General features: G+C 40.2%; 1 protein-coding gene across 1 annotated transcript; it reads left to right on the forward strand.

The window, feature by feature from the left end:
• Nucleotides 1-2,649: 2,649 nt before the first annotated feature.
• STARD7 (StAR related lipid transfer domain containing 7) lies at nt 2,650-20,359 on the forward strand. Its single transcript, XM_043981818.1, has 8 exons — nt 2,650-4,159; nt 10,342-10,550; nt 10,888-10,937; nt 12,199-12,309; nt 12,394-12,476; nt 12,979-13,078; nt 16,648-16,732; nt 17,968-20,359. The coding sequence occupies exons 1-8, from the start codon at nt 3,732-3,734 to the stop codon at nt 18,150-18,152; spliced, it is 1,251 nt and encodes a 416-aa protein (XP_043837753.1). The 5' UTR covers nt 2,650-3,731; the 3' UTR covers nt 18,153-20,359.
• Nucleotides 20,360-20,784: the final 425 nt, after the last annotated feature.

Consider the following 20,784-nt stretch of genomic DNA (forward strand, 5'->3'; position numbering starts at 1 on the left):
ACTTGCTGATTTTGGACTTGATGATAAAGCCAGGCCCTGGACACTTTCGGAATGAATTTCTAGACTGGTCTTGCTGTTGCTTTCTTGGTTGTACTGAGTGCTATGTTTTTCTAGGATTGAAGGGACATCTCAGGCTGGGGACCTGCAAACTTTCAGTGCTGCCAAAGTGGTCTGAGCCAGGACAAAATTTGAGTACTGCTCTGCACTACCTCCCCCCACCCCAACCCCTGCAAATTCCTGACTCGGATATAAGCAACAGACCTGTGGAAGCTTACCTCCTCTGAAGTTTTAGTAGCCTCCCGATGGACTTAGCTCTGATCAGCCAGCTGAAAAGCTGTACTGGTTCAGAGTAATTGAACTGCAGGCTTCCCTTTGGTCTGAGATTTCTGCCCTGGTTATTCCCCTGTAGGCTTCAGTCTGGGCTGGAGCTGAGCCCCAAGTTTGTAGCTAAGGTCCAAGCCACACAGCTGCTGCTTGTTTCTGAACTGATTCTTGGCTGTGTACACAGTCGATAGCTAGCAGATGCTCTTCACCTTGGAAATGCCACCCCTGGGCAGTTCCTTAGTCCACCCTGGATATATGACCTGGTACTAGGTAGTAATCAACAGAGCTGCCTGTTGGCAGCTGTTCCTGAACCCTATACAAGTTTAGGCATCTCCATGCTGGGTTTGGAATTTCATATTTTCCTAGTACACAGCCTTTTCCTATGCTGGAATGTTACACATAGAACTTCCCATCCCCACTGTCCATAGACCTTTGTCTATGCTCACCTGGGCCAGAAAAATGACTTACTGTAATTTTCCCCTGAATTTCTTGATCAGGATTTGGTCTAGTGTTTTCTAGGTCTGGAGGAGTTTTATTAGGGGATGCTCAAATTTCCCTGCTACTCAAATCATTGGCTCTATGGGCATCTTAGAGTGTATTTTCCAGGATGAGAGAAATCCCAAGAAAAGGTCAGTTTTTCCCCAATTTTCCCTTCCTGATGTTTATCTATTCAAATGTCCATCTATTCATTTTGATATAATCTGCTGTTCTATTACACAGATGTTTTCAGTAAACTGAATTTTTGCCTCAACCACAAAAATAGGGGATACATGTACATATAATTGTAATGTTAGATGTTTTAGAGTCATTCTTCAAACATAAGATTAGGGATGAAAACACCAGATGTCAGGAATTTTCCTAAAGGGGGCTTGTAGTGATTGTTACAACTAAAAAAAAATGCACTTTTAAAATCTAAAATAAACTTCCTAATGATGTTGGAAAAAAGGAGGAAACCAAATGATTCTTAGGGGTCATCATATTTCTTCCAAGTTTGTGTAACCTGAGCTAATCAGGGCATGCCCAATTTAGGTAACATGGGGCCTGGGGACACCACTGAGAGGCCTTTTTCTGGCTGTCCAGTTTGCCCAACATGGGGCCCACCTTGTAATTGGGAGTAGCCTCCTTTGATTGGCTGCCTTTATGTTACCCAAATTGGGAATGCCAGACCAGCCCCATTACACTTAAAGTAACTTAATTGTAACAGGGTAACACTTTAGCTAGTCCCTTTGAGAAGTGGTGAAGGCCTAAGCTACCTGGTTGTGGTTTTGGTGTGGATGGAGAGAAGGGCACAGATTCGAGGTATGTTGAAGAGGTGGCACTTACAAGACTTGGCAACTGACTTGCATTTGAGTAATGAGAGTGGAACCTAAATTAGTGATGGTGCCCTCCACAGAAGCAGGGGTTGCTTGGCAAAGATACTGGAAAGGTTTGCCATCTCCTTCCACAGCTCATTTGACAGATGAGCAAACAGGCCAACAGGGTAAGTGACTACTTGTGTGACAGGGTCACACAGCTATTAAGTGTCTGAGGCCAAATTTGAACTCAAGATTAGTCTTCCAGAGTCAAGGCCCAATACTTTACTGCACTAAGTAGCTGCCGGTCTGACACACAGTAGGCACTTAATAAATGCTTGTTGGATGAACGGAGGAGGAATAAGTTTAGGAGTAAAGATAATGAGTTCACATTTTTTTCACGTTAATTTAGAGAAGCCTATGGGACATGTTGGTAGAGATTGTGAGAATGGAGCTCAGGAGAAAAGTGTGGGCTGGATAGCTGAATTTGGGGACCATTTGCATAGAAATGACGGTGGGATCCATAAGAACAGATAAGCTTATCAAGAGTAAGGATTTGCACCTAGGGATGGGGTCCTAGGACCCTTCTGGTCTTCCTTCTACCCTTGCGCCGTCAAGTGATGACGTCACTGCACCCCAGCTCTGGAGTAATCGCGCCAGAGCCTTTGTAGAGAACAGGGGAAACAGGGTCTCTTTGTTAACCTGCCATTGCTCGGTAACACTCTTCCCTTCCACAAGCACTTGAAAACAAAACAGGCACTCTCTCAGGCACCTCCATAGACAGCTGCGTGAGGAGGGCGGGTCGGGAAAAGAGCGCGAACATGGCCGCAGTCGGGGTCCTGAGTCGTCTCTAAGATGCCTTTGACTGGTTCAGGCAGCGCGCGGCTCCACCTACCTTGCTAGCGGAAGCCGAGGCTAGACGAATTGGCTCCGCGCTGCGTGACAAGCACTCCTCGGCTCCAGTGAGTGGAGGGAGGGCAAAAGTTACGGCCAATCAGAAGAGAGGTAGAGGCAGTCGGGGGGAGGGGGGGTGTGTGTGGTAGGTTGTAGGGACAAGAGCGTGTGGTGCCTGCTGTAGAGGGGTCGGGATCTCCACAGCGGCTGGGCCAGACCCCCCGGGAGAACTTGCCAGCGCCCGACCTCCATTTAGGCCTCTTCCGGCCCGCTGTGCACGGCGGCCCGCAGCTGTTGGTCCTGGCTCCTGCGGCTGTTGCGGAGAAGGAGGCCGAAGGCCTGTGCGCGCGGGGGCGGGGCCGAATCGGGCCTGTGGTGCCGGGGACCGAGAAGCCGAGACCGCGGGGGCCCAGCGAGGGGAGCCCTGGCCTAAGAGCCCTAACGGACTGGTTATTCAGGGCCCAGTCTTACCCGTCCCGTGGGTCCAGCCTCCACCCGAGCAGCCCTCTCCTCTTTGGGACACCCCCGCCACCACTTGCCTGATCAGTCCAGGCCTCCATTCCGAGGTCGCTCTGCAACTTGGTCGGGGCGGCCTCCAGGGGTGGGAAGTCACGCTTGTCCCTCAGGCCTGGGCCGCATGAAGCACCCACCCGTGTGCGCCCTCTCACTCTCGCTCACTGCCTCCTTCGGGGCCTGCCTTCCTCCTTTCTTTCTTCCATCTCTTCCTGCCCCTCACACCCACGCGGTTTCTCAGCAGCGATCCTAGAGTTTTCCTCTCGGCTGCTATTAGACTGACTCCCTCATTGCCCAGGACGCTTCCACCTGCACACGGGATTGTTCAGTCTTACTAGGAAGTCCATCGGTTATTTTTGTAGCAGAGAGCTGCTAGCCAACCATTTTGACCCCCATAATTACCTAAAACCGCCCGCCGGGTTACCTGTTTGTTTCTGGGAACCTCCTGTTCCTCTTCGTTAGCAGTTTTGGGTGGGTTGTTCCTTGGCCCGCTTATATAGAGAAAGAATACGTTTTTCTCCCCCGGAAGCTAAAATTTCAATCGCTATATTTGTAAATCAAATGCTGAAATTGAGGGGGAACCCTGGACTTGATGGTTTGAGAAAGAGGCTCCTGGTGAGTCCCTGTTTTGTAAGCGACTCGCTTTGACTAATCCTTTCCGTGGGAGGGAGTCGAGGGGGACAAACTGGTCGGACCGACTTAGCAGGAATGTTCCACTCACTGCAGAGGAGGTCGCCCTCCAGTGTTTATTCCTACTGTGTGAGCTCTGCAAGGTTTGCCAGTCTTGCAGATGGGAGTCCGGGCTGGGGGCATCAGGTGAGCTCCCTGAAGGGCAGGGTACAGCAGGTTCTCAGTTGGTTCCAGAAGGAGACTGAAAAAAGCCCTAGGCAGAATAAGAGCCTCCTCTCGCTTCTAGCTAACCAGTGTAGCTATGTTACCAGCTTGAGGGTCCGCCGTGCCCAGCAGATCGGCCAGCTCTACAGCAACATCTACTCGGAGAGGACGCGCTGGAGCCTCTTCAGTAGACTCTGGCGCAAGTTTCATAGCCGCCACGGGAATGCCTGTAAACTAATGGCTGCTCTAACCGGAATCTTTGTGTGGGAAGAGGAGAGGATCAAAGAAGAGGAGTTACAGAGGTGAGCTTGGGTTCTGATGTGAAGTTTTAGTTCTTGGTGGTGGTTGAGTGGAATATTGGTGGGTTTTAGTGAAATATCATAAAGGGATGGATTTATCTCAATTCTGTTGCTTTACCGATGTGCTCTCATCTCCAGCAGTGAACTTGTTTGGCAGTAAGTAACCCCCCCACCCCCACCCCCTCCCGGTTTAAAACTGATTCTCGTAAGTTAGGAATATGAGGCATGTTTGTCCTATGGGGAGAACTTAAGTGGGGAACCGGGATGTAAAGACTAGTGAAATAAGATTTCTTTTTTTGTGCTGGAAACATTCATGCTATTGTTAAGTCTTCAACACGATCTACCCTTCAAAACAGTTCTAATTAAAACTCTCAATCTAAGGGCAGGTCTCTGCGAAGGAAAAAACAAAACAAAAGTTCAGGCTAAAAATCTGGAGTTTGTAAGAAAGTAGTACAGTACTTTTCTGTTTTTATGGGGGGGGGATTAAGTTAGAAGGGAGTTTTCTTCCAATGTGAATTAGCAGTTCAACCTTTGAAAATCGGCTCACACTTGTGCTAAATAAACTAGGACTTTATGACAGTTGGGCATCATCAGTGACTCCAGTACGGCATCTCCCTTGTGATTAAATTTCCTAGGAGTTCTGAAGGAATTCCTGTTAGGGGCCTCTTTTCACTTGTGTCTCATTGTTCTGAGATGTCTTTATGATCCTAGAGATACGAAAAAGTCACCAGGCCTCTCCAAAGGTTTTCTTCATTTGTTTGCTGATTCTTGAAATTCTTGTAACAGGAATAAATTTTTTCCCCTACAATTAGGAATAAGGCTTAAAATGCAAATACATCTTTCAGAGTAGGTAAGTATAGTGGCAGCCATTGCTTATCTTGACCGAGATCTTGCCATTTGGTGACCAGGAAAAGTATTTTATCAACCCCTCCCCTTTGGACAATGTGAAACCTCGTTTGGGTGGCCCTAATCCATTTTTACCAGCTTTGGGGTTTGGTTTGTTCCTCATAACAAAGACTACCCAGAAGACTTTTTAAAAAATGACTAAACTAAAATCTGGAAAAAATTACTGCATTTCTTATGAATATTGTTCTTATAAAATCATATTCGATTTCACATTTAAAATTTGGTCTTCATGCTACAAGTCCTCTAGATTTAAGAACAAAAGACCAAAACTAATTGTTACCTTGATAACATAATAAATATGAATGAGATTTTTCATGAAGTTTGGTTGTACTGTGGTATTCTAGGTTCTGTAATCGGTAACTTAGAGTTTTGGTATTTTGTTAATTAAATTACTCCAGAGACAGGTTAAATTTTTTTGCTTAGTGTTGAATAGTATTCACACTTAATACATATTTGTCAATTGATTCCATCTGCTTTGAAATAAGCACTTGCAGGGATTATCATAACCAGCTTACCAGGGATTTTTATTTCCCAGAATGTTTTGGGGTAAACTTAAATAATGAAGCTCCGATTCTTTAGTAACAAAGCACTGCATATAGAACTATATATGTTTCCCACAGAATTTTTATTCTTTAGAGGGCACTATACTTGCAGCTAATGGAATAAAACCATTGTTTTTATGCTGCTCCTAAATCATTGATGACACAGCAGGCATTTTAAATTGAAAATGCATTCTAAATTGTCTTGTTTTGCATGACTGTTCTTTGTTTTTCTACTCTGAATGAAGGTCCCTTATCCTTGTAATAGAAGAACATTGACACTTTCTATTCTAAGTACTTACCTCCAGAGAGCTTAAAAGACTGTACTATCTCATTAATTTTAGCAGCATCAAGAGAACCTGAGAGAGGAAGGAACTTGTACAAGGTCACTTTGTGAGTCACTGCTGGGGCCAAAAAGTTTATAGCACATGCCTCTTAACTTTTAACCTGGAACTTTTATCCACAAAGCCTCTCTATTTTTTTATACATTTTGATTTTTGTTGCTGTCTACGCTTTCAAAATATTGACCTATGAGTCTAGTGCCCTTAAGGGAAAATAAAACTTTTTTACTTATATTCTTGTAACTTTGAAAAAAACAAAAAACCCAGCAGTAGGAGAGGAAGGAAATTAAGCAATATACAGTGTTCAGAACAGGCATGGGAAGAAACCATGAATACTCCATTTGGCTCTTGCTTTAATTTATACCAGAAACAAATATATTTACAGATTGGCAGCATAATGGAAAATATTGTCTTTTTTTACCCATTTCTAAACCCAATCCAGGAAATTGAGGGCTTGAATATTTCAGTTTAATATTTATTAGAGTGTCCTTAATAAAATAAAATCCTTTTGGCTTACTGGTGAGGAAGAAAGTGACTTCTGTAATTGAGATTAAAGCTTCTTTTGTTTAAGAGGCTTCTGTAATCACTGTGGCCATGAGTTCAGGTTATCTTTCTGATGCCTTTGTTCCATATTATCAAAACTAGGTAAAAGTTGACCTGAGACTTTTGAGATTATTTTCTCCATTCTACTGTAGAGCAACTAAATGAATTGGTCCATAATTAATAGTCTAAGTCTTTAGCGTCTCAGACTACTACCTGAAAATGACCAACTATGATGATAGTTTGGGAAACCGAGGAGGAAATTACATGAAATCAAGTATAACAAGTCTTCTAAGGGCAAAGTCACAACAAATGTGGTGTTGGAAGGGACCTTAAAGACCATCTTGTCCAAACTGTGCTTGAAAAAGCTTTTCAACAAAATACTTTAGAAATGGGTTTCAATTGAAAGGTCTGATGAGAAGGAATCTACTATGAATAAAGAAGTGTTTAGTAAGTGATAATTGAACCATCTTTGTCAAATCAGTGTAAGCATAAGGCCAAGCCAGATTTCTGGGGTGCTATATTATAGAGACCTTCTTTCAAGCTGACTCTGAAACATTACCGCTACTCTTAGAGATTTACTAAGCAATCATTTCCCAATCCACTGAGCTGCACTATTGTCTAACCAATATCTCCATATTTTCCATAAGAATATCATGAACAGTTTGGTCATGTTGCTTCAATAGACTAGCATCTAGGTGAACTGTTCCCATATTTTTTCTCTGATGTATGAGTCTAGTAGCCCCGTTTTGGGTCAATTCCAGAAGTTCAGGCTCTGAGACTGGATTTGAACTCAGGTCCTCCCAAATCCAGGGCCAGTGCTCTATCCACTGCACCACCTAGCTGCCCCTGAATTACTTCTTTATCTGTTTTGATAGCTGGATTTTTTTTTTTCAGTTCCCAGCACTTTTACATCTGCCCTTTTTTCCAAATTTTGAATTCACTTTTTAAAAATTGCCCTTATACTGAGACTTTAATGACTACATTTAGCCTTTTGCTAAAGCACTCCAGGTTAAACAGAAGTTTTTTTTAATTTGCTAAAGGCCACACAGGTATTAGAACTTATAATTTCTTTGTTCTTAAGATAACCAATGCTACCTTCCTATTAGAAAAGTTTCGTAAATGGGATCTGGCTTCTTGTGACTGACCTTCAGTACTTGTTAGTATTGGTACCACTCTTAATCCTTAATTTTGACATGAATACCCAGCAATGAGCTCAGATGCTACCTCCTTCATAAGATTTTTCCTGATTCCTCCAGTTGTTTACCCATATCACTTTGCATTTTATATATAGTATTTATTTTTCTATGAAAGTGCTATATTCTTCCATTAAAATGGAATTGCTTTGAGGTAGGAGCTGTTTTGTTTTGCTGTTGATATTCCCATTAGCATCTGGCTCTGTGCCTGTTACATAGTAACTGTAATAAATGCTTGTTTGAGTCCCTCTGTACCAACTAAAACAACTTTTAGGACCAAAGATGAGACACTAAAAAAATATTAGGCGTGATTAGGTGGGTTTTGGTTGTTGGGGGAGGGTGGATGGTACTTCCTAAAAATTAAATTTACATCTATATATTAAGTTTATATCAAAGACTAAAAAAATATAAAACCAAGAAAAATTATCATATAAAGTATTCCTAACTAATGATTTAAATGGAGTCTTTCTAATGGTTGCTTTAAATAAAATATAGAGTTATTGTAAACATATCTTGTGAAAGGGCACTCTCATGCCTTTTAAACTTTTCCCAGAAAATGTTTGATTCAGTTGGATTGATGCTTATAGATTTTGTATCATGGTTGATACCACATCCCAGAGCATACTTTTACTTTCTTTTTTTGTTTGTTTTTTTTCTTTTGTTTTTTTGAGGGGCAGTGAGGGTTAAGTGACTTGCCCAGGGTCATACAGCTAGTAAGTGTCAAGTGTCTGAGGCCGGATTTGAACTCAGGTCCTCCTGAATCCAGAGCCAGTGCTTTATCCACTTCACCACCTAGCTACCCCCAATACTTTTACTCTCAAAGTTAAGTTCAAAGGATGAGCCATCTGATTATATTTGTTAGCAAGTTTCTAAGGAGGGGGAAATATCTCCGGTGTTCTGCTTCCAAACTACATTTAATGCTGTAATCACCCTCTCTTGCTTGAAGGATAAGATATGATAGATATGAATTGTAATCCTTTATTCTGATATAGGTATTCAGATTCAGTGCCACTATTGTAAACTTTCATGCTGTACTTGATTTCATCTTGGACTTGGCAAGGGAAAGCACTGAATTGTGTAAATAAACTAAATTGCTCTTTATCTCTGTCTTGGGAACCTGTTGTATTGCAGTTATCCCTGTCCAGGAATTGAGTGGGAAGAATAGAATAAAAGAAAAATATCTCCTCCCTTTTATTTTTTGGGGAAACGGTGGAACTGAATCCTTGACAGACCAAGTTGTATGGCTTTTTAGTTCAATTAAATATCTTGTAGCATGATCACACAGGTCACTTTCTAGAGCACTGACTGCTTTATTGTAGAAGAAGGAAGGCTGATCCAAAAGCTTTTCATCAAAATTCTTTTGTAGAAGTTGAAGGAAAAGATTTACTTGTAGCATTTGGAGGTTTTGGTAAGCCAGGAAGGACAGCTATTTATTACCACTCCATCCAGACTGATTGGCAATCAGTCTATGTTCTTAGGTCAGCAGTCCACTTAAGAATACTTAGCACCATAAAAGAGCCTTTGTCATGTCCAAGAATAAGGACTTGATGCTTATGAACTGACATCTTTCCTATTCCTTCTAGTTCTGGAAATAATTAGTGTGAAATTAGCTCTGGAGTTAATACTGTCTTTCTGAACTTCTTTGTGTTACAGATAATGCCTAGAATTTCCAGTTTCATCTAATTAATTGGTTAACCTTTATTGAGCACCAGTGTGGGCTGAGCAGTGGAATGGACACTATAAGGAGTTAAATGGCTGAGTTTTATAGTAGATACGATGCTGGGACTTGGAGTCAGGAAAACCTAAGTTCAAATGCTGCCTGAGATGCTTATTAGATGTGTGATGCTGGCAAAGTCACTTAGTTTCTTTTTACTTTAGTTGTCTCATCTGTGAGAGGAGGAAGGTAATAGTTGGTTTCTCAATGGGTTGATGAGGGAATTTTATGAGATAATATATGCCAAACTCTTTGCAGATTTTAAAGCACTATGTTAGCTATTATTATTAAATAAATCAAATCAATGCTATAGTCCTTGGTGTTTATCAATATGTTTTTTGATAATTGCATTTTTCAGATGAGTATTTTAAAGTGCTTTAGTTTCCTTCAACTTGTAATGTACTAAATATATGCTGTGGGTTTTCATTTAGTGCAAACATTTAAATTCTAGCCAATTTCATTTCTGGGAGCATTTTGATATTTTGATTTTATTTCATTTCAGTGGCTCTAAAAATAGTTTTCATTTCTGAGTTGGTTTTGCTAGTTTTTTCGGGTGGTTTTTTGTTTGTTTTAAACAAACTACTTTTGGTTTCATTCATGTGCCAGAAAAAAAGGAGGAAAAAGGTAGGTTGAGCACTGGGTTTTAAAAACTTCTTGTAAGGGCTATGATTCATAGTTTGATTAAATTATTTGCTTCATTTAGCATCTTTTTTTTGTCTTATTTCTTTGTTAGTTTCTTTCCAGTTATTCATTTCTTAATGACAACTTTAAAGCCCATTGAAAATAGCATTGAAAGTGCTATTTCTCTTCTCAGAATGAGGATTTTCGGCCCCCCCCCCCTTATGTTCTCATGGTGTTTGTTTTTTATGTTGTTTATACTGGAATTTCTTTTGGATAATGACACTGATGATATGGTTCTACTGGGGCTCTCACCTTTCCTTTTCCCCAGATCTATTGATGAGATGAAAAGAATGGAGGAAATGTCTAGTGTGTTCCAAAACAGTGGAGTAGAGTGCCACCTCCCTGAACTGAAACCCCAAACAGAAGAAGCAAGCGATAAAGCCACCAAAGAGCAGCCATGGGAAATGGTAATGGACAAGAAACACTTCAAACTCTGGAGGCGCCTGATCAGTGGTACTCACCTGTACCAATACAGAGGTTAGTCCCAGGTTTCCTTTCTGGCTTAACATGGACCACATACCATTGTTGGCTATGAGTTCAGAACTCTAGAATTGCTCTTTGTTTCTCTTTTATTTGCTCCTTCCACACTACTTTATTCTTACTGACTTCTCTTTAGATTTGCCTGCCCCTTTTTCTTATATTCCAGATTTTATTATTGTCAGTGTTAAGGTTTGTAAAATGTGTGTTTCTTGTTCCACTGTGATTGTTGGTTTCTGCATCTGTCTTTAAATACTCAGTGATACACTTGTACCCTAATCACAGTTGAAATACAAGTCAAGTAACACTTGTGACATACCTTTTATTTTTCTTTCAGTTTTTGGAACATATACTGATGTGACTCCTAGACAGTTCTTCAATGTTCAGGTGGGTCAACTTTTTTTTCCCCAAAGGTTAAAATTAACTAGTACTGCTGAGAGGGGAGAAAAATTGTCCAGAAAAATCTTCCAATTTAAGAAACAATATATCAGGATGTTGAGTTGGCTGTTTTCGCTACAACAAAGTATCTCTGTGTGAGATAGGCCGTTCATGACCTCCCTATGCTTGTTTTCTCATCTGTCAAATGGGTATAATATGATTTCCTTTTTCTTTCTCAGATCACATGGTTCTTAGGAATATTAAGTGAGAGAATGTAATGAAGTTTATTTTTAAAAGTATGAACTATTACAGAAGCATTATTGCATTGTAATAATTGTTATTAATGCTATATAATATTGTTGAGCTTCAGCTAATAATGGCCTGAATAGATAAAATACTATGTTCACTATAGACAAAGAATTTTGCTGGTTCTTTGGGATTTGTTTTATATGGATCTGAACTGTAGCAAGATTTTTTAAATTTTTGTTTCATAGCTTATTTTTACTAAACATTGGTAAGTGACCTGGGTGCTATATGAAATATCAAAATTCCATGCTGTTCCACCAGAACCTGCTTCATGTACCGTACCATTTGGTTGCAGTGGTCTCTCTTTCCTCATCTCAGTCCCACTTTATCTTCTATAGCTAGGAGAGGCAGTATGATATAGTGGAGTTAGGAAAACCTTTCTGGTGTTAAGATCTGGTGTTAAGATCTGCCTTTGACATTGAGCTGTGTGACCTGGGAAAGTCATGTCATCTCACAGTGCTCCCCAGAGAGCTGGGGAAGTTCTATGCCAGTTGCCAGTTTGCATCAGCAGAGGAAATTTCTAAATGGGGAGTTCTTATACTAATAAACTTGCAGACCTGGACCAAAAAAAATAGAAATTACAAATGAAGACAACTCTAAACAGCAGCAAAACTGTTTGTACGGTAGTATTCAGTGAGAGTTTTAAGTTCTAGCATTTGGGTTAGGTTAAACAGTTTTCCACAAAAATATTTCATACTATGTATATGACAGAAATGAGTAACTCTGTTCCCATTTTCCTCCTTTCTTTATTAATGTATGACTTTTGTTGTGGTATACATTGTAACTTCCTCATTGTAACAGTTTCTCTTAACTTTTTAATTTAATTTACCGCTCTTTTAGCTAGCAAAAACAAAGGCAATGCTCAATGTCCCACTTTCTAGGGGCTGAGGTTTAGGGGACCTTTTTTTTGAACTTTCCAAAACTTTATTTGGGGTTTCTTAGTCTCCATGTTTTCTTTCCACAGCTGGATACAGAATATAGGAAGAAGTGGGATGCTCTGGTCATCAAACTAGAAGTGATTGAGAGGGATGTGATAAGTGGTTCTGAAGTTCTTCACTGGGTAACTCATTTTCCTGTGAGTACTTTTCTTTTCATGGATGTTTTTACGTGAATCTCATATATTTGATGCAGACACCTAATTCCCTCTCTATTTCTTTAGTATCCAATGTACTCACGGGATTATGTGTACGTACGGAGGTACAGTGTGGATCAGGAAAACAATGTGATGGTGCTAGTGTCACGGTGCGTAGTTTCAAAAAGATTTTGGGCAAAATATTCACTTTTGTTGATCCATATAAATATCCTTGAGCTACTTAACACTCTCAATGAATTCTATGCAGCAAATGTCCTAACTTTGTCAAGGATGATTTAAAGGGAAAGAATATTCCCAGTGATAATCATTCCAGAAAGACAAGTGAATTTCTTTAGAATGGTACCTTCTAATTGGTTACCAGAAGAGAAATTGGGGTTGGGGGGTGGTGCAGGACATTTTTGTGTCATTAATTAGTTCATATTTTACAAAGAAGCAGCATGGTAAATTGGGTAGAGGACTGACTTTGGAGCTGGGAAGACTTCCTCTTTTCACATGTCTTGACTTTGTGACTCAAAAGCCCCCTACCCCCCAATCATTAACCTCTTGAAACTTAATGTTGTTTTAATGTAGACATTGCCAAGACAGGTGTGATATTTAGGGTTATCCTTTCAACCTCAAGAGTTACCATTCATCTTGTCTTCTCTCTTACAGTGCGGTGGAACATCCTAATGTCCCAGAATCTCCTGAATTTGTTCGTGTCCGGTCGTACGAGTCCCAGATGGTTATCCGCCCCCACAATTCATTTGATGAGGTGAGCTTTTTTTTTTCCTGCCAAGAAAGTCTGGATGGTTTTGACCTCAAGGTAGAAATGAACTGCTACAGCATAGCAGAAAGGCATTGGTGAAAGAGGCCTCAGAATAAGGTAGTGATTAGCAGCTGTTTTTTTTCAGGAGCCAACTCATGGGGTAATGGTGAGGCATTGTCATACTGATGGCCAAGTAGATGGTTCATTGAGTAGGTAGCATCCTTTCTGTAGTCACACTATAGAATACTTTTCAAATGTAGCTTTGCTGTTCTTCTCTTCAAGTGTAATATAATCATCCCACTTTGTAGTGGGCATGCTTATGGGCATCTTTATTTACTTAGCTAAATATCTTGAATTTTATTTATCTTTGCCATAATTCTTATCTCTCCCATTTACTGCTTGGTTTTAAAGATGTATGAATAACTTGGGAGTATTATTTCAGTGTAATGTGTTATCTTCAAGGGGAACCTATCTGGCTTTCATTCATCTTAAAGTGTCATCATTCTACCCCTTGAATGGAATCTTAAAATGAACATTCAGTTTTCTAGTTGAAATATGCTTCTTAACAATTCTTACCTTGGAATAATGTTTTAAATTTCATGGGAAAGTTTTAAAATTCGTTTTACGAATATAAGGCATGACTCTTTCCTGCAGAGTATAGGAAATGGGGGTGTTGTAATGTGCTACTTACAGAATTGATTAGTTACATCTTTTTCTTTTTTTTTTTGGTGGGCAATGAGGGTTAAGTGACTTGCCCAAGGTCACACAGCTAGTACCTGTCAAGTGTCTGAGGCCGCATTTGAACTCAGGTCCTCCTGAATCCAGGGCTGGTACTTTATCCACTTTGCCACCTAGCTGCCCTAATGAGTTACATATCTTGAATGAAACTAAGTATTGAATATCATACATATAAAATACTGTATGGATATAAAAGAACTATAAGTCATAGTCCATGCCTGTGAGGATATTACATTCTAGTTGGGGAGATAAGACTTATTACATATACATGTAATAAGTGCCTTAGACATAGTAAACTCAAAGATGTTTATATTTTATTTGTGGGGCAAATATATTTGTATGTGCTCTGTTGAAGCCAGGAAAAGCTTCATGGAGGAAGTAGAAGTGGGATGGGTAGTGTTTTGGGGTAAATAGGGAAGAGAAAGGATTCAAGGTAATATGAGCAAAGACAGAGGTGAGATTGAATTAATGGAAGGGGAGACAGAGGAAAATGACATCTGTTTGGAGCAGAGGGTAGTAATGGGAAATAAAATTGAATAAGTAGAATGGAACCAAATTATGGTCGCTTGAAAACCAAGCGGAGAAATTTGGATATGATGCAGTAGGAAGCCATTGTAAACCCTCGAGCAAGGGAGTGACATAATAAGAATGGCCTGAGCTGGTAGCAGGATGAATTAGTTGGGAAGAGAGAAAGAGGAGGTAACTTTTGTAGCAGTATTGTGATCAGGGTCTGGACTCTGGTAACAGGAACCAGATAGTAGTCAAAAGAATGAACCCCAGAGATATTTCACAGGAATAAATGCTAAGCTGGGGTGACAGGTATGTTGGAGATGAAAAAAAAAGATGCAGAGATGACTGAGGTTTCTAGTCTGCAGGATTAGAATAATAGTGGCATTACTGATTCTCCTTAGATATTGGAGAAGGGAAACTAGTTTTGGGGGAAAAGACTTATAAGTTTGATTGTGAACACGTTGAACTTGAGGTAATGGGACTGACATTCCAAGTAGACTTAACCTTGTAAAGCATGGACAGTATAACCCTGGATTACAGGTAATCATTCAGAAAATCCAGAGTTATTTGGGAGTGCACTATATAAAAAGCATAGTTGAAATCTTGAGTAGATCATTTATCTGAAAAAATAGCTATTGAGAATAAACAGATGGCTAAGAAGAGAGCTTAGGGACTTTCTACAGATGATTGTAAAAAGAAAGAAGAGGGCCAGCAAAATATACAAAAGAAAGCATAAATATACAGAAACTAATGGGACAAGAGAGTTTGAAGAATGGGTGGTAATCAGTATCAAATGACCTAGAAGTGGAGATGAAAGAGAACTAAGAGACCCACTCCATTTGGTGAGAAGGAAGTCATTGGTAACCACTTAAAGAGAAGAGCTTTTTCAGTAGAATAGTGGGTACAGAGGCAAGGTTGCAGGGAATTAAGATGTTAATGGTTGGGGGCAGCTAGGTGGCGCAGTAGATAGAGCACCGGCCCTGGAGTCAGGAAGACCTGAGTTCAAATCTGGCCTCAGACACTTGACACGTACTAGCTGTGTGACCCTGGGCAAGTCACTTAACCCCAATTGCCTCACCCCCCCCCCCAAAAAAAAAGATGTTAATGGTTGGTAAAGAAGTAAAAGCAACAGATATAGACACCTTCAAGAATTTCAACAGGGAAAGGAAGTGAGAGTGGATGCTGAGATTTGGATGGTACCTAGAAAAAGTAATAGAGGTAGAATTTCTTGTTTATATCTCCTTAACTTCCAAATAGAGGTTAGGAAACTCCCCATACCAATCCATGTTAGTACCTTCTCTGCACCTTAGAATAGCCTAGAGCAGTGAGAGGTTAAGTATCTTGCCCAGGGTCACACTTGTCAGGGATAACACTAGAACTCTTCCTTGTCTTCCTGACTTTGAAGCCAGCTCTCTACCTTGTCACAAAAATAGTACCAAAGGTTTTAATTTATTTCATTAAACATAAGACCATAATTCTTTTTTAAAAAGAATTTTTATTCATATCTCCTTTTTTTACATCACTTAGATTTCCCACTGTAATTCCCTCCCCAACCCCTCCTAAAAGAGCTATTCCTTGTAATAAAGTATGAAGAAAGAAAGAAAAATTCTGCAAAACTAAGCAGTATATCAAAGTCTGGAGTTATATTCAGGATTCCACTCCCAAGTCCCCCACTTCTGCAAAAGGATCAGGGTGAAGTATCATCACATAAATAAATATCCTTTTCTAAAACAATTAAATCATGGTTTTCGTTTACTTTATACTGCAAGTAATAAAAGCCTCCTCATATTTCTCTGAATTCTTCATGATTGTTGTTTCTTGCAATACAGTAATATTCTATTACATTCAAGTTTCACTGTTACTTTAGCCATTCCCTAATTGATGAGGACCTATTTTGTTTGTAGTTCTTTGCTACCCTAAAAAAAAATGCTGTAATTCATATTTTAGTATACATGCGACCTTTCTTTGTCTTTGACTTCCTTGAAGTATATGCCTAGCAGTGTGTGAAGCTGTTTTTTTTTTTTAAAAGAAGCTTTTTCTTAAAACACAGGATGCTTAGCCATTCTGGGAATCACTATTCTAAATAATAAGCCTTCATTTTTCCTGTTTATGTATTGGTACCACCTTGCCTAGCAAAGTGCTTTACTTAAAGTTGTCCAGCACATATTCAATTACTGATTATCATCGCAAGACTTAGACCTTCATCTAAGCTGCCAGCATTGACTGCATGATGTACTCTCAAGAAATGGGACCTAGTTACTTTTTGGAATAGATTGGGGAACTTATGATGTGACAGGCCCTCATTCTGCACTATTGTACTTTTCCAGAATGGCTTCGATTATTTGCTAACGTACAGTGACAATCCCCAAACTGTGTTTCCTCGTTACTGTGTCAGCTGGATGGTCTCCAGTGGTGAGTATTCAGCACTTGTGTGTTTGGGAATGGAACCTGGGTTGGGTATGTTGTAGGTTGTGTACCTGAACATTAGGGATAATCTTGTTATTTCTTAGTACATCAAAGGTAATGTGGTGAGAATTAAATCTTTAATGACTTAGAAATGAACTTTAATACTCTTAACAATGTCAAGAATCTTGAAAGACCAGTGATACTTCTATTAAGTAATGAAGAGATTCTGATATAAACAAACCCTGAAGTTTTACCTTGTTGTTCAGGGAAGTTTTAAGGAGAATCATTGGCATCTACCTGAGGGGCCTTGAACGTGGACCCCATAATATGTATTTACTCATAAATATATACTTTGGTGGGCAGGTGGGGCAATCAGGGTTAAATGACCTTGTGGGTCACATAGCTGGCTAGTATATAAGGCCAGATTTAAGCTCTGGCCTTCAGGGATGGTACTCTGTCCATTGCACCACCTAGATGCCCATAATTTATATTTTTGTTTTTTGTTTTTAATTTTTGCAGGGCAAAGAGGGTTAAGCAACTTGCCCAGGGTCACACAGCTAGTTAACTGTCAAGTGTCTGAGGCTGGATTTGAACTCGGGTCCTCCTGAATCCAAGGCCAGTGCTTTATTCACTGCGCCACCTAGCTGCCCCCCAAATTATATTTCTTAGACGATATTAAAGGAGGCAAGATACGGTTGATGAAGGAAGATGTGCTTGTTGGGGAGACAAATTTGCCCTAGAAACATGTTACCAAAGCTTCATGTCATAGTATTCGTTTTGTTTCTCCTTTTTAATTTCTTCTGTTTAGGATTGTTCTCATATCCTTTTCTTTTTTTCTACTATCAACAAATAACTTTTTACCCTTTCTTGGGTAGGGGAGAAAATTGAGGTCAAAAGGAACATAGGTAGAGGGAAAACTTTACCAGTTGGTGCCATTTCCAAATATAGAGATATTACCTTGAAGAGAGCTTTCAAGACCAAAAGAAGGACTGTGTCTTTATTTTTGGGTCTGCTCAGGGAAGATAGTTGTTATTAATGTATGCAGGACTCCTGTCCCCTTTTCATCTTCCTTGCCCGCCTTACTGCTTGGCACCCCTCCTGTAGGTGAAACCATGAGATACCTTCATCCCTACAGTGTTCTGTATAAGTTAACTGTCAAGAGTTGTGATCTTGCTCTTAATGATATGAGTGCTTCCCAACTTTGATGTGTCACTGATACATCTCTTTCCTTTCTCCAATAGGCATGCCAGATTTCCTAGAGAAGCTGCATATGGCCACCCTGAAAGCCAAGAACATGGAGATCAAAGTGAAGGACTACATCTCAGCCAAACCCTTAGATGTTGGCAGTGAGGCCAAGGCAGCCACTCAGACCCCAGATCGAAAGAGTGAGAGCACCTGTGGCCCAGCTCGCATCGAATATGCTTAAAGGGAATTAGGTTGGGGGGGAGAAGTTGTTTCATACCTGCCTTGGACCCTTAACCCCCTGCTGCAGAACAGGGAAAAGCCGGGTATATTGGAAGAAGTCTGCTTTACTCACAAAGACAAGATAGCTTAATAACTGGAGTCTAATTCACTTGGCCCTGACTACTTTCAGTGCTTTTGCCATCCTTTTTTCAGAGCATTTGAGAAGATGGCATCTCTCCTGGGAAGCCTGTTATGTCCCCAGCTCAAGAATTTTAAATTCAGTGTTTCACTGAGGTACTCTGGGACAGATTTCTGGTACCTCTGTAAGGCTGAGAACTCTTTCATTTGTCCCAATGGAGCATTTTCCTCACGCCTGGATTTTCCTTTGTGCCATCAATTCTGCAATGACTTGGCTTTCTTTACTTCCTGAAGACTCCTCCTAACAAGACTGTTTGGGTTTTTCATCAATTTGTGGGGGAAAAGGGGTATTGAGAAATCTCTTGGCAGTAGGTCTTTGTATGTGCTGACTATAAATGAAACAGTCCGATGTGGCCCAAGTGCCTTCTCTTGATCTTTGTCTATTTAGGAATAACATGAAAGCTGTGCCAAGAAATGCCCTTCTTCTACCCTGAAAGTGTCATTCTTCCCGTGAGATTCCACTTTAAATCTACTTAATACCTTTGCTGCCCTTTCTGGTTTGGACTATGTCGTTTTTAGCCATCTCCTTCCCATTCTCCCCTACACAGGGACACCAGTAAAGGAAGCCCTTTTAGACAATAATACATTAACAGTATTCAGGTACGGTCAGACATGATGATGGTAAGGCAACTTACTAAAAATATTGAATTAAACTTTAATTTTTATTCTGTGTTAATTTTTGATCGAGAAAGTGGAATAGGGAATCAGAGTTGTTACTAGCTTTGAGGATTCCTCTTTAGCCTTAGTACAAAATATTCCTCCTTAACCTCACTGCAAAGAAAATGCCAAACTTAGTCCTCTTGATTTGACTTGTCAGTCTTATTTCTGAATGTTTATAAGGTTTGTATAGACCCTCTTCCTGTGGCGAAGCTCAGGCATGAAATCACCATGGAGACATTCTCCAGGGACTTGTCCTCAGTTCCCAGTTGGGAAGAGAACACAGAGGGAAGGGAAAATAATTTTCTTCCCATAGAGTTTTCAGAACCAATAGCCAAGGTAAGATATTTAGGATGAAAAACCTAGCCATAACCATAATTGCCAATATAAGAAATGCTGGCTGAGCTACTTATATACCTGTTCATCTGAACATTTTACCTAGCTTTGAAGCCAGGGGAGGAGTAAAACTAAAGAGAAACCTCATTCCTTTACTTTTCCTCAATCACTGCAATTTGACAAAACCTCTCCCATTAGCTTTCTTTCTCCTTGTTGCATTGAAATGCTCTCTTATTATATGATTGACTTGAATTTTGCTGGAATGTCTTGGCTCTGGCCAAGTATATACACCAATATGGCCAAAGAAAGGTCCAACTTTAAGGCTAACAGTATCTGCAGGGTGGGATGAATGATCTTAAAGTGGGTTTATTAGGTTTTGATTGTGCCTTGTTCTAGATGGATGTGTTGGCTATGATGGCTGTGGAAAGATCCTGCCTGAAGGCAAGCATGCGATCTCCAGATCGCATATGTTCTGACATACAGGGTATAGATTAGTAAGGGTGGTCTCATCTGGGCTATTACTGTGATAAAACTGCAATCTGGAAGGTGGTAGGGGATTTTGAAGTCTCCCTTGTCACCAAAATTTAGGTGGGAAACTTCCCCCATACCCTGTTTCTGTCATGGGAGAAGGGATCTAGCCCTAAAGGTAACTTCATGCTTTAGTACCTTAGCTGTCCATTTGGTCTTGTGCCAAAGTAGTGATCCCACCAACACTTTTCTTGGCATCTGTTCAGGTGATACAACACAGAGATACACTAAAGAGCCCAAGCTCCTTTTCATTGATCCTTAACTCATTTCAGGATGTGATAAGGGAGAAGTCATTGGATTCCTTTAGTATTCATTACCTACAGAAGTTACTGTGTGTATACAGAGAGCAATTAATTATAAAGGTGGTTAGGATACTTAGGGTGCTCTCTGAGATTCCATGATCTGATTTGGGGCTTATGTGAGTGTAGAAGTTACTTTGGGGGTTGTAATAATTTCACTAATAACTGGCATTTTTATCAAACATGAATAAATCTACAGATTGTTATGAAAGTGTTTGTCTTTGGAAGAGTGGTGGTGGGGAAACTGTTTTCAGTGTTGGAACTGTCTTTTCTTTCCTGGTTGCAGGGGCACGGCCCCTTTCTAAATTTGGGTATGGGTACAAAAATAGCTTGTTCTTTTCCAGTATTTATTGGCTTATACTCAGAGCAGAGCTTTTGTGCCTGAATTCTAATCCTTCCCCTTTGGTCACCCAGCTTGGCAACCAAAAATAAATCACCCATTTCTATTTCCTTGTCTTGTTAATTGCTGTGAACCTTTTCTGTTAAAGATAAGTCATTGTGGAAGAAATGATTCTGGATTTATGTAAATGACAAAGGTACTGTTCTCAGCAAAAGGAATGGGAGGTTTAAGATTATTGAGAAACAGAGTCCTAAGGAATTCTAGAAGTAGGTTGGGACAAGCTTATCTGGAAAATG

The sequence above is a fragment of the Dromiciops gliroides genome, chromosome 2 (genome assembly GCF_019393635.1).
Source record: "Dromiciops gliroides isolate mDroGli1 chromosome 2, mDroGli1.pri, whole genome shotgun sequence".
Classification (NCBI taxonomy): Eukaryota; Metazoa; Chordata; class Mammalia; order Microbiotheria; family Microbiotheriidae; genus Dromiciops; species Dromiciops gliroides.